Here is a 14,562-nt window from a genome sequence, read left to right as displayed (position 1 = left end):
AAGATATCAGAAATACAAAAAATGTAAGCAGTTAACATATACCTTTGCACTCTCATGCCTTAGGTTGAAAGTCAATTCTAGGTTTGTTAGAAAATGGTCAGAAAACTCTGGATACATATCTAGTACTTCTAATAAATCTTCTCGTTGAATCTTGTGCAAGTCACAATATGTGAGAGCTCTTACATCTGCATTGGACTTGCCAGGTTTGGCATAGAGATGAACCATTTCTCCAAATATATCATTTTTTCCTAAAATTAAAAGAAGCATAACAGGAAAAAAAGGAAAGAGAACATAAGCATATCATTTTCCTTCTAAAATAGATCAACTGACCCATCCTTGCACCAAAGATTTTAAGTATTTCTCGTGAGCTTGGACAGCAAAATCAAATTATCTGAACTAGATTGTCCTAGATTAAATTTTTGGAGTGGAATTTTGTATGCAAAGATCACTGGTCCAGGTATAATATCTCTTGTTTTCTTATTCTAGTTGTTTAACCTTCTATAATGTTGAAAATATGACTGTATTCTGATATGGCCCTTATTACTAACAAAGGATCTTTCGATACATGATTTTAAAGATACAACAGACAGATAATGCTCTGATTTGTCCAGCTCAGGAATATGAGAGGCTTCTGAGAGTCAGTTTCCTGTTTAGGATCATGTCTGGAGGTTGTTCTAATTAAGAACTTATGGTGTAACTGAGGTTTCCACCTTATTTCAATACTTAGATTTTTTTTTTTTTTGCCATTCCTGCGGCTTGGACTCAGGGCCTGAGCACTGTGCCTGGCTTCTCTTTGCTCAAGGCTAGCACTCTGCCACTTGAGCCACAGCACCACTTCTGGCCATTTTCTATATATGTGGTCCTGAGGAATTGAAGCCAGGGCTTCATGTATAGGAGGCAAGCACTCTTGCCACTAGGCCATATTCCCAGCCAACAGAAATTTAAGAGAACAATTAGAATGTCTCTTGTTTCCTTTAATAATCATTTTTTGATTTATTCTTAGTGAATTTTTTCAATCTTTAAAATATTTGTTGTATTTCTTAAACATATGTTACATGCTCTTTATTTGGAGTGTTTGTCCTTTCTACAAAGTTTAGGATCATTTCAATACCTGGTTTATAATAGGTCCTCCCCAACACTTCTGCCTAGCCAAGTACCACTGATCTCCATCCCTACTCAATGATAAGGATAAGAAGGAAAAAACAACAACAATAAATATTGTTTTTTGGACTAAGTAGATGCTAGGCACTGTGTCAAATACTTATGGAAGTTATCTCTCTTAATCCCCAACATAACTTCATGTAGAAGTTACCTTTGGTATCCAGATTTTATGAAAAAATAAAAGAAGATGAAAAAGGTAAGATGATTAGTGCATGGTCACCTTAGTTGGGTGAAATGGAGAGGGGAAATAGCCATTATTAAATATCATATATTCTGACTGCAGATTCATTGTACCTACATGCTTGACATATCTAATCTCCCTAAATTCTCCAAATATCATGGCCATTTTTCTTTTTCTGAACACCAAATCATTTGTATGGTATATGTACTTAATAAATACTGATAGACTACTTTTAAAGATGACTAATGATGCTATAAATACTATTTTCTCATATCTATCTTGAAGCTTCTATTCATACTTAGTAAAACTTTCCAGGGGTTTTATTTTAGTTTTTGGTAGATAAGCATGTTTGGGTTTGAGGATCAATTAAAGTTTTTAAAATAATTTTGATGCACCGGTCAAAATTACTCTAATATTCTTATTTTAAATGAAAAAAATTGAGTGTGGAAAAATGCAAATACCATATGTTAAGTACATAAGAAAATTGACAATGAAATTACCATATCAACATAGTTTCAATAAATACTTTTTAGTTTTTCAAAACAAAATGAATAATATTATTTTGTCAGGATTTTAGTTGCTGACTTGTACCCAAAGACACCTTTTATAGGGAGAGAAAATACAACTTAAAAATTTTCTTAGATTTTGTAACTAGTATAAATACTGTGCTTTTTAAAAACTGTTAATGAAATTAAAATGAGATTTATATACTAATTAATTTCCATGAGTATAAATGAACAAGGGCTGAGCCACATGTACAAATTAACAGCACTCTATAATTCCTACTGTATAATGCAAGAGAGCTTATTGTTACCTTTCTGTAGAAGCTAGATCTGGAAGATGAGGAATGCCAGAGAAGTATACTCCTCTGACAAGATACAAGGGAAAACTGTCAAAGCCAACTCTCATGAAAGCTTAACTCTGTTGGATGGTATTGAAGTGATTTAGAATGTATTTTCCTTTCATAACGATTCAATGAATTGGAAAGTAAATGAGGTGCATTGTCAAGTTTAGAAAAAATAGTTTAAAAATTATAATCCCCCAAAATTATCAAAACATGTAGGGAATAGCTCAAGCATCTTCATTCATATATTTAGATGCACTGCTGTGACATACTCCGGTTTTATACAACAGCAAAGAAAACATCCTTGTCCTTTTTGAGCTGATAGTCCATGAGTGACCATGAGTAGTCAAGACAATAATTAAATTGTATGCAATAGTTAAATGGAATAGCATTAAAGCCACAGAGGGAGAAACATATTTTCAGACACCGGAGGTAGCGTTAACTAAGGACAGACTGGTTAGATTATAAGGCAGAAAGAATTGATTGGCTTCATTTTGATACTTCTAAGAAATCCTACAAATTCATTTGTCTTATATTTAGTTTTAAAAAGAAACAGTTGAAAAATGAGATTTTTTTCATTCTCACACTCATTTATTACTAATTTTAATCTCCTTACTTTTGTATTACTAGCATTATGTTCATATCTCCAAACCTATGGACTCATAAATTTCCATCTGTAAAGGTATACAACAGATAAATGAAACCCATCAAAATGAAAACCTAGTTCATGACAGAGTGCTGGCACATTTTAGCAAGTGTGGTTCCAAAAATATGTATTTTGTTAAAAAAGATTAATGGATCAGGTTAAGATATAAATTAACATGAAAAGTACTATGTAGACTATTTTTCATATATTTGGCCTCAAATATGTAGGTAGATGAGAAGAAGCAAAGGGTATCATGGAGGTAATTTACATATTGGAGATAAAGCAAGACGGTCAAGAAAACATACTTTTACAGGGTTCCCTAAATTTTCCTTGGAATTTAAATAAAACTTTTAAATTGCTCACCACTCTTAACCATTCCATATGAATCAATAGGTAAGTCATTTTATAGTTGTACTACAATTGATAATAACTGAAATTGTCAGCATCCCATTTTAAAGCACTCACCCAAAATTGCCACCACAATGTCATCTTTGAGGATTTCGATGGAGCCTCTGGATAAAAAGTACAGAGCAGTGAGGACATCCCCACAATGAACAAGGGTGTCTCCTGGAGGTGCATGGGTAGTCTTAAACTTCATTGCCAAAGCTCTAAGGCAACCTTTGCTTGCCCCCCGAAAAGCTTTGCAGTTTTGTAGCAAAGTCTGATTCAGATGTAGGCAAATGTCAGCTTGTAAGCATTCTGGGAAACCCTTTAAGACCTGAAGGAAAAAAAAAAGTCTCATACTACCAGTGCACTGAGCATTTCAACCTGAACTAAAGAATATTTCTTGCTCACAAATCTGCAGGTATAGTTTCTGTCACACAGGAGTTCTTACAGTGCTTCTACCTTACCTACTTTAATGAATACTTGGTTTGCTAAACATGTCAGTTTTTTTATAACTCAAACCTTTTTCTCTGAATTAAATGCAGGCATTCAGATTCAACACAAATCCTGTCTCATTAAAATGATATGCTCACACTGCTCCTCTTTCCCTGCTTTGCTGTGGTTTCTGTCTAGCACTGTACTGCACACAGGTATTATGCACTGAAGCAATAAGACAACTAATGAAGGCAGTACAACTAGAAAGATAAGCAACCTTTTGTAGTAGTTTAAAGTCGATTTAGATTTCTATCTTGTATACATTTTAGCTGTAATTAGTGAAAATATCAATCCTGAAATAGCCATGGTATTTATAAATGTCATACACTATGGCCTGTTCTTACAAAACAGTACTGTAATATTTACATTTCCTATACATATAACAGTACTAAAGATTTTGATAAACAGTGAAAATAGAGAAAGGAAAGGAAAGCAGCAAACATACTTTAAAAGTAAAGTTTCATTTTCCAATGTGGAAATTGTGCCAGAATTTACTGTGCATATAATTACGCTCCTAAATTGCCACTGTTTTGACAACCTATTCACTGCTTAATTTAAAACTTGAGGAATGGATTCAACAATAGCTTGTGACAATTGGTACTCAATTTAAGCTGTAGAAAATTTTGTTATTTCTCAATATGAAATATATTCAAGGCACTCCAACTTTTTTCTCTCTTTTTTCTCTCTTTTCTCACTAGCCTCTATTAGCTATTTTGGGTGTTATATGTAGACGGTAATTTTTATGTTGCCTTTCTCTGCTAGTATAAATAACAGTGTATGGATGGAAGGAGAGAAGTATGAAGTACAATTTGTAGTGAAAAAAGGATTTGGAGAGTTTCTTTCTTGCCCTTTTAAAACTTAAAAAAGTAATAATGAATTGTTTACAAAGCAATTCTAATAGAGTTAGCCCATATTAAAAGGTTTTAAGTGACTTTGATTATCAGGAATTTAAAACAGCTTCAAGGAACTTTCCACTATAGGACCATTGTGGGATACAACTGCTCAGACTGTCTATGATATAATATAGAAGAATAATAATAGATGTAAATGCACCAGGCACAAGGTTGTGCTCGAGTTTATAGCATGGCATAGGGGTCACCTACAGAAATGGGTGGAAATATTTTAGGATCTAATCCATGGAACTGGATTCTTATTGTCTATTTGCCACAAGTTCACTCTTGAGCAAGTCACTTCACCCAATTGTGTTTCTTTCCTATACAGTTAAGTTTTCACAATATTGAAGCGAACTATCAATTAGCAGTAAATGGAGTACAACTATTAGACTTTGCTTGCCCAAAGCCCTGGCACCCACACTTTCATCCTCAATGTACTTTATTCTCTGACTCCGATTCAGAAATTATGAGCCTTCCTGAAGTAGGAGGTCCTGGAAATGCATCTGTAGATTCTTGGCCTGTAACTATCAGGCAAGTTTATATAATTAGACTCCTGCCATATTCCCTTCTTGGACAGAAGACCTATATGATATAAACTGCCAGTCTGAGAGTTCTACCTCTAAGAATGAAGGCTTTCTCTTCTTGGATAGAACCAAAAACTCTGGGTCACTGATTCCTTCTGCTAGCAAAATGATCACAGTAGATTGTTTGGCAATTTGTTCTAGACCTTAGCATGGATGGTGTTTAATTCTGTGAGTATTTGTGGATTGGATAGGAGAATAATATACTAGTTTACTGGCTTCCACCTAAAACTTACTTCTTTATGAAGCCCACTACTGTAGGCTCACCATAATTCTCAAATGACCCCATGAAGATGAATAGAGTGTTATACCAAGTAACAAATTAGTTGCCTGTCTAGTCACCTTTCTAGCTATAGTAAGATAGACAAAGGCATTTTACACTGCACACAAATGGGGGATGTTGCTACTAATTAGTTGGAAAGAGAATAGTGATCTTTGAAGTGATATATTTGGCATTTTCCTTGATATCCCCCTGAGAATACATAGCTTCATCATAATAAAAAAATATAACTTGTGTGTGCATTCGTATGTATCATGTGTGCATGTGTGCATGCAGAAATTTGTGTCAACATGAATTAAGGTGGAAGACAGAGATGAGATAGAGGTAAGTTTCCCATTTTATTGAGTTAGTTATATAATGCATGGAATTAGGCATGACTAAACACTTAGTAGCTCTGAATTTGTTGAAATTACTTAAATTTCATATTCAGGTTTGTCTTTTATAAAATTAGTTTTGGCATAGGTAGTGGGGTTGAATGTGCTTCTGCATGCCCAGCTTGGTTGCTCAGCTAATGTTCTATCACCTGAGCCACACCCAAAGAGCAGCATTTTGCTCCTTATTTTTGAAATAGAGCTCATTGGACTTTTCTGCCCAGATTGATAAATTCTCTATTCTCTGTATCTCAGTCTCATGACTAGACAATATCACAATCTGCAGCCCCTAGTGCTCAGTTCTAAAGTTATTTTTTTATTTTTTATTTTTTTTGCCAGTCCTGGGGCTTGGACGCAGGGCCTGAGCACTGTCCCTGTCTTCTTTTTGCTCAAGGCTAGCACTCTGCCACTTGAGCCACAGCGCCACTTCTGGCCATTTTCTGTATATGTGGTGCTGGGGAACCGAACCCAGGGCCTCATGTATATGAGGCAGGCACTCTTGCCACTAGGCCATATCCCCAGCCCAGTTCTAAAGTTATTTGCCACACATCTGCAGAGCTGATTACAACTAAATACTTATGTATATGCATATATATAAAACTGATAATCATACTAAACATAATTGATAAATTATTTTGTATAACTACCTCTCTGTCTCCTTCTCTCTCTCTGTCTCAGTCTCTCTCTCTCTCTCTCTCTCTCTCTCTCTTTCTTCCCCCTTACATATATATCTTGGTCCTGAAGAATTGGTATGGTCACTTTAGGTAGAAATTAAGAGGAATATAACATATTCTTTTCTCTTCAGCCTGTGGGATTATAATTTCTCCACCTGGCTTCACGTGCTACAGACTAAGGAGAGTTTAAATGTTTTATTCTTCATATATCATCAGCTTGAGAACTCTTTTTTTCTCTCATATCTCTCTGTGATTCTCTTTTTCTATTTTTGGCTCCTTAAATGTTCTGGTTTATTTGCACCTAGCTTTTCACTGCAACTTACTTTAAATCTTTGTTTGAAAGTAAACAATTAACAAAATATATCTGCAAGTATGTTTTTAGAATTCTAGATGTTTTGGGATTATCTACAAACTTTAAGTTCACTTGGGAAATGTTTTCCTTGTTAAATGTCACAATAGTCCCAAACATTCACTCTAATCTCCTGATGCCTGCTAGAAAGGACTGCATAAAGTTGGAAGTATTCTATAGCCTTTGTTCACACAGGGACAACTTATACAGATAATGACATAAATTTGTCTTGATTAGTGAATCTTTCTGTGATGATACTACTTAACTTCATTAAATTTCTTGAGTCCTGTCATTCATGTAAAATGCAATAAAATGCAAGCTTTAGGATTGTTGTTGTTGTTGGTAGCAAGGCTTAAAGTCAGGGCTTGGGTGCTGTCCCTGAGATCTTTTTATCATGGCTAGCACTCTACCACATTGAGCCACAGCTCTAGTTCTGGATTTCTGGTAGTTACTTGGACATAAAAGTCTTGCAGGTTTTCCTGCCCTGGCTGTCTCTGAAACATGGTCCTCAGATCTCAGACTTCTGAGTATCTAGGCCTTAAGTGTTGCTTTTTTTATTTATTAAGTTTTTAAATCTCATACTACCCCCTTAATTTGGACATCTCAGATAAGTTAGCAACTTTGAAACTGGTTTAATTAATACAATGGGAAGTAAGTGATAATTTTAAGTAGAATGTTTATTTGGGTACCATTTCCTCACTGGGACCGACTAGGATGTTGTCTTTGCTGCCTACTTAGCATACCCTTTTTCCTTTTAGATTTGAGCCTTTGCAAAACTTCTGGAATTAAAACCTCCAAATTTCCTACACATCTACTAGTAATTCACCAGGCCAAGTACATCTAATAGCAGAATTGTTGTGTTCAGTACATAAATACAAAATAGAGCACAGACAAATTGATGCCAATTGTATTCATACCTATTGTGCTCTGCACAGTCTTCTTATCTTCAAATTGTGATGTTGTAGAGTACTTAGGTCCTTCTGCCTGAATACCCATGCTTTTATCTAACTGGTCTAAATTTAAGAACCAAGAAACATTACCCAGAATCAGTTTAGCCTTATTAAATACTTATTAAATATTAGCTGTTTACCAGGCACTAGACAAAAGAGCATCGCACTGAATAAGGCATGTTCAGATAGTCCAACTGATCCTCAAGCCTATCTCCTAAATACCCCAGGAAAATAACTTGTTACAGGGGTTTACTAGAATTTTCCACTCTGTTCCTAAGGCCAAACTTGAATATTTGTAATGTGAATTCTTACTGCTAGTCGGTGTTTCAGTGGATCCTCAATTGACACACAAGTAAAGATGAGTTAAAGCTCTAATTTCATCTTTCTATTACTGGCTGGCACAGAACTGCTTTTTCAAATGGTCTGCCATTCCAGAAAAGTATTTGTATTTCAATTTTGTTAGAAATCCCACATCTCTGCTTCAATGTAGTCCCTGTAATGTTTTATAAACGTAAGAGCAACTTCCATTTATTTGAATGTACGTGAATATACCGTTTTGCAAAACTTAAAATTAAATCACAACTTGTAAATGAGAATTTGTTCATTTAAATGAGCATGGAATGCTTTCTGTGGTTGCTAAATCAATTTCATATTTAGTATCAGAAGGCCTAAGACTTAATGACTTTCAAACATGAATTATCCAATAATAGCAACAAAGTTACATCATTAAGTCAAAATTCATTCAAGAATTCACACAAAACATTGCAAAGAAAAAAATGGTCACATACAAACATTGTCAGAAGTATTCCGCTTTGTTTTTAAGCTTTCCTAAAAGGTCTATGTGCTAAGGCAAACTTAAATAGTATATTCGCCAAAATTTCTCTATGTTAAGTAATGAACACAAACTTTACAACTTATTGGAGGCTGAAACATCCAAAAACATCTGACTTGACATTAATGCTAACCAAAATGGTATATACATTTTATAATATTTTTCAGCAGAACTGGGGTTTGTATTTGGGGTTGTATACTTGCTAGGCAGGTACTCTACTACCTGGGCCATGTCAGAGATATTTTTCTAAATTAGTTATTTTTCAGACAGGTATTTCTGTATTTTTCCTGGGCGTGTCTTGTACATGATTCTTTCACCTACTTCTCCTACACTGCTGATGTTACAGATATTATGGATATTCCTATCATCCCTAACTCCCTTCATTGACTCAATCCTTAAATGCAAAGTGACTTATACTCATGAAACAATTATGTTTTCTATTTTATATATTGGATCACAAAATAAAAAGAATTTTGATCCAGAGCCATGACATCACACTAAGAACATTTTCTTGGACTTTGGTTAATGGCATTTGAGCAGAGAGATATATCTGCTAAATTAGTGATTTCTTTGGACATGTCATTATTATATCAACTTTCCTCAGGACAAAAGAAATAATTGTTCCGCTAATCAAATTTTACCTAGATGCTAATAAGGTTAAATATTCCCAAATAAGGTTAAGTATTTCCAATATATTGTCAGAAAACTATTACTCTTTCCTCAAATTTAAGACACCAGATGTGGTGTTTGCTATTTCTTATCTTCAGTTGCCCAACACTCTTATTATGCATATACTTCATAGATTTTGTTTGGAAGAGTGTTAGTAATTTACTTTTTTAAAACAAAACTCTTTCCAGACTTCTTTTACAGTATTTTAAATTGCTGTTTTTGCTTTTAAAAACAAAGCATAATGCATTCCCTAAAATATGCCTCATATTGTGAAAGTGTGCAAGGTTGATCTATTTTGCAATGAATGTTTTTAAAATTCACTTCAGTTACTGTGGGTACAGAAGAGAACATTCCCTAAGGCAGGCCTAACTGGGTACATTTAGAATGTAACAAATGTTCTAAAGTGCAGTTTAATCATATGGACAACTTTTGTGGCTGTGTTAACTGTCATTCGGAAATTTTCTAAGGAAATTCTCTGCCTCATTAAATACACTTAGGTCATGACAAATTAGGATTAATCAAAACACAAATTTATTCTTGATGAAAACATTAAACCTTAAGCATGATCATGAAATAGATTATGCAAGTAATGTATTAAATCTTACATCTCTGCCCTAGGGCATAGCTTTAAGATTTCATAGCATTGCTGATTCTGATGGAACCATTGTTTTCATATGGGTATTTTGCTGGTGATAAATTTCGAACACTCTTAAACAAATGAGCTTTGATTACTGTTGTTTCAAGAAATAAATGGATAAAATTAATATAATTTTCAGACTATTACAGATTTTATTTTCTATGGATGAGTAGTGAGCATTAGGAAACACGTGCATTTTTATTTCTTCACAGATTACATAGTTAATGTTACATTTTACCAAATGATGATCACAAGTGGATTTTCAATCATTTTAACCTTACATGTACCTAATCTGAAACTCAAAATGGATTGTCATCTACTGTCTTATTTTCTTTTCATGTAGATGATAAGAATTAGAAATCATTTTAAGTGTACAAGGACATAATAACTGGCCAGTCTTATTGGAAAAGCAAAATACTAGAGAGTTCAACATTGTGGCAATATTTTTAAGCATTGAAAAATGAAGTAATTTGCTGCATGTAACTTAACATAGGTTTTTATAAACACATGTATATATATATATATATATAACTTATCAACATACTTTTTATGAATACACACACACATATATATAGTTTATATCACTTAGTAAACAAAATGGTACAAAAAAGCCCTCTTTCATAAACATGGAGACTAAAGTAAAAACTCTTGAACTAGTTTGGGTACTAGTAAATGTATCTAAAAAACAAAAGAAAATTCTTCTTCCTATATCCTCAACTATAGCTAATATTGTCTTTTTAACTTGTTCCCTTCTCTGCAAATGGAAACTGAAACTTCAATGTAACTCAAAGGAATGTACAGCTAAGAGTGAGTTGGTTTGTGGATAAGGATGGAAGATTAGATGATATTCATTACTTTTATATGTACTAGCTACCCAAGCTCCTCAATCCTGCTCTCTCAGCAAAAGTTGAATTTAGAAAGAATAGTGCATATGGGTATCTGAAATGAGATCTCAGTAGAAACCATTAGGTATCTAAGGCCATGGGAAAGATCACCATCCTTAAAAACAGCTTCATACCCCTTTTGCCCCTGGTCAATTAGTTGAGAGAGGTAGTAGAGGTAGAAAAGAACAAAATATAACTATAGTTGGTTCTTTTGGATGCTCTACCTATTGTTCTTTCCAAATGGATTAATTATAGATGACCTGAGTTTACATGCACAGTGAAGGAAAGAAAAATATAATCTACCCAATGATCTCCCCAAAATTTTAAAATACCACCTTGCACTTAAAATATTATTTCAAATCAGAATTAAGTTTCATATGTTCAGAAACATTTCCCATGCATCAAACTTTACAATCAAAATATTTTTTGGGCGATGTACATCCAATGAACTATAAAGAGTTGTAATCATCCCACTTTTCAAATGTGAAAACTAAGACACTCTACATCAATGGATATTTGTGGAAGAACTAAGATTTTAAACTTAATCCAGAGTTCCCATAAACTATTTTTTATTTGACATAGCTATGCTAGCAGTATGGTGAGAACATCAAACAGTTTTCATTCATTTTACTTGTTGGTTTTAAGGATAAATAATGAAATATAGAGATTTAGCATAGCTGCTTCCTTCATTTTGTACCAGATGGGATATTTGCTTATTGGAAATGTTAAGGCCAGATAAAAGTGCAGTTGTTTTCTATTAAAAATGGTAGCCATATGAGGAACTGTCTGTCTTGTGCCAAATAGTAGAAGCTTTCAAAAATGGAAATTCCCTTGTATCCAGCAGATTGCCTCTCTTGTGAAAGACACTGAATGATAACTGGTTCATTGAATATTCCAGGTACTGCTGTGTTTCTTCACACATCTGCTCCCACCATTTAGTCATATACCAGCACCTACTTGTGCCAGTTCTACCAGCTAGTGGGATTTTATGATTCAACCACATAATACATAAAATAATGACATTTTGTACAAGAGAGAACAATTCCTACTTCTCCAACTATGAAAACAAAGATGCATTCTCTGGAAAAGTTGTAAAATGGTGAATCACTGCAAAATGCAACAGATTGTTGAATTAAGTAGGAGACATAATGTATTTGAAAAGTAGAAATGTTATCATCCATGAACTAGAGTTATAATTTTCCTCAACTTGAAAAGTGATTCAAAATTAGAAATATTTGTAAATGGAAATCATACTCTGATAATCTTCAGAACAAAGAAGAAAAAAGTTTAAGAATTACTGAAAGAACATGTCATTATCAAAATCCGTGGAAACCAGAAAAACTGCATTCAAAGTAAAATGTTTACTCGATGCCTTTGTTATTAAAAGAATATTTCAAAACCAATAGACAGAATACAAATATTAAAAATAATAGAATTAGCTAAAAAGTAAGAAGAAAATGCTAAAATGAGAATATTACTAGGATATCATAAATCCAACGACTAAAAATAAAAATAAAAAATAGAATGAAATATATCCACCTTTCCAAGATTGCTTAGAAACAGAGAATAAGCAAAATTATACAAAGTTAAAGATGGCATAGAAGATGAATGAGCAAATACAAAAAAGATTAAATGCCTTCTTAGAGAAACATTTATGTAATCTTGCAGCAAAATAAAACATGAATTTTTTACAAAATAGAAATTATTAGCAAATAACTATATAAATCACTGCCACAGTGGAACTAAAGACCTATTATTAAAACTACCAAGACTAGATAACTTTACACTTAATTCATTTCATTTAAAGAGCACTTATTTTTCTTGCTAAAAAGCATACACAAAATTCTAAAAAATTTCTCATAAGTAAAATTGACAGCATATTAAAGTCTTTACAAAGCACTATTTATTTCAGAAAGGACATTTTAAGAGTATTGGTTTTAACAATGGGAATTATTAATTACAATTGTTTTAAATATTCTAGTGAACTTAAAAACAATTATTACATAAAAAGAGAAAATAAAATTTTGCCTTTTGGCTACTGTTACAATTTTATTCTTAGTACATAGAAGGAGTCCATATTCAAGAGAACTCTTGTAGGACATAAACCAAAGCAAATTGAAACAAATTAAAAATGGCCTACTAGAATGAGGCAAAGAGTGTGTTAAGCAATTATGTAGAAGGTAGTTTTAATTTATCTTACTCATTGATAGGTAAACGTGAAAATGTATAATATATTTCATGTGACTAAAGTACATAAAATACAAGGATATGTTTAATTACAAAGATAAGCATTTCTGGGAAAAAACTTATGAAAATTATTGAAGATTTCTTTAAAGGCGTGAATCAATGGTTCTTTCCCTGGACAATATTAGAATAGGTCAGCAAAAGTCTTGATGTTGCTAAAGCAGTTCTTATTTTAAGTGTTGTAGATATTTAAATATACAACAAGGACAATAACTTAATAGTACAATTCCAAGGTAAACCCAAAGAAATACACAATTTGCTGAAAGGAAAGGATTATAGCTGGCTTAAAGTTCATTGTTTATTTATTCCTGCTGAACTCTGGAATGAAGTATCAAGTAATGGCAAGGCTTAATGACATGTTCCTGATAAACACAGGAAGGGCATCTAAGAATGGGGCAGGTACATATGTAAATATAAGCATTCTTAGAACATAAATTGATGTGGACATGTATATACTTAGGTAATGCATGGATAAATATAGATGTGCCAAAGTATGTGACACATCTACCATCAAGAAGATAATTCCAAACATAAGAAAAATCAATCGTGCTATGAGATATGAGAAGAGTTAAAATTATGTAAATAGGATTTCAGCACTTATCACTAATAACCCTTGTGTTCAAGAGGTATCTTTGGTAGAAAATATCAGAGGTAATTTTAATTACTTTTAAACAAATTTATGCTCTGATTATATATACATACACATTCAGATAGATTCTATAATTAAATTTTAAAAAGGTAGGTCTTAGTGTTTCCTTTAACTTTGCTTTAATGATTAAATAAAGCCTGTCTTTTCATTTAAGGATTGATAGCATAAAACTCATAAATTCACAGGAGCCACTTGTTATGTTTATTAAAAATATTCCTAAAGAAAGTATATAGCTAATTTTGTGCTTTGATGGGAGAAAGTGAAAGGCAAGAGAATAAAGCATTATATTTATTTTAAATTTCACTTAACATTACTTTCATGCTTAAGCAGAACAAAGTACGTTATTACTTATATTAGTGTATAAGTGCAAGTATATTATTATTTATAGTATATTCCATTTACCTTGGGCTTGGTTGATGCATCCCTAATTTTCTTGTTTTTGACAATCATACAGGGCTGGGGATATAGCCTAGTGGCAAGAGCACTTGCCTCACATACATGAAGCCCTGGGTTCGATTCCCCAGCACCACATATACAGAAAATGGCCAGAAGTGGCGCTGTGACACAAGTGGCAGAGTGCTAGCCTTGAGCAAAAAGAAGCCAGGGACAGTGCTCAGGCCCTGAGTCCAAGGCCCAGGACTGGCAAAACAAAAACAACACTCTGACAATCATACAAATACATCCTCTATGCTTTATTCTAAGAAATATTTCCTTCTCTGATGATTTAGGATACATAATTTGTTTTCCCTATTATAAGTTGTGCTTTTAAACTTTTTTTTTCTGCCACCACATTTTAATCTATCCTTCAAATACCTAGTCAGAGGAAATTGTCTGTAAG

The 14,562-nt window shown here is 33.2% G+C and overlaps 1 protein-coding gene across 1 annotated transcript in view; it reads right to left on the bottom strand.

Annotated features, from left to right (window-relative positions):
* The window catches only part of Kcnh7 (potassium voltage-gated channel subfamily H member 7), a 450,536-nt gene that overhangs the window by 28,203 nt on the left and 407,771 nt on the right, over positions 1 to 14,562 (bottom strand). The window contains exons 10-11 of the mRNA XM_048344279.1: positions 3,298 to 3,550; positions 43 to 248 (exon numbers count right to left, since the gene is read on the bottom strand). Of these exons, the coding sequence (XP_048200236.1) occupies positions 43 to 248; positions 3,298 to 3,550 (459 nt within the window). The remainder of the gene's footprint in view (positions 1 to 42; positions 249 to 3,297; positions 3,551 to 14,562) is intronic.

Source organism: Perognathus longimembris, chromosome 4 (genome assembly GCF_023159225.1).
Source record: "Perognathus longimembris pacificus isolate PPM17 chromosome 4, ASM2315922v1, whole genome shotgun sequence".
Lineage (NCBI taxonomy): Eukaryota > Metazoa > Chordata > Mammalia > Rodentia > Heteromyidae > Perognathus > Perognathus longimembris.
The sequence above is the reverse complement of the archived record's forward strand: the minus strand, read 5'-3'. Positions and strand labels throughout refer to the sequence as shown.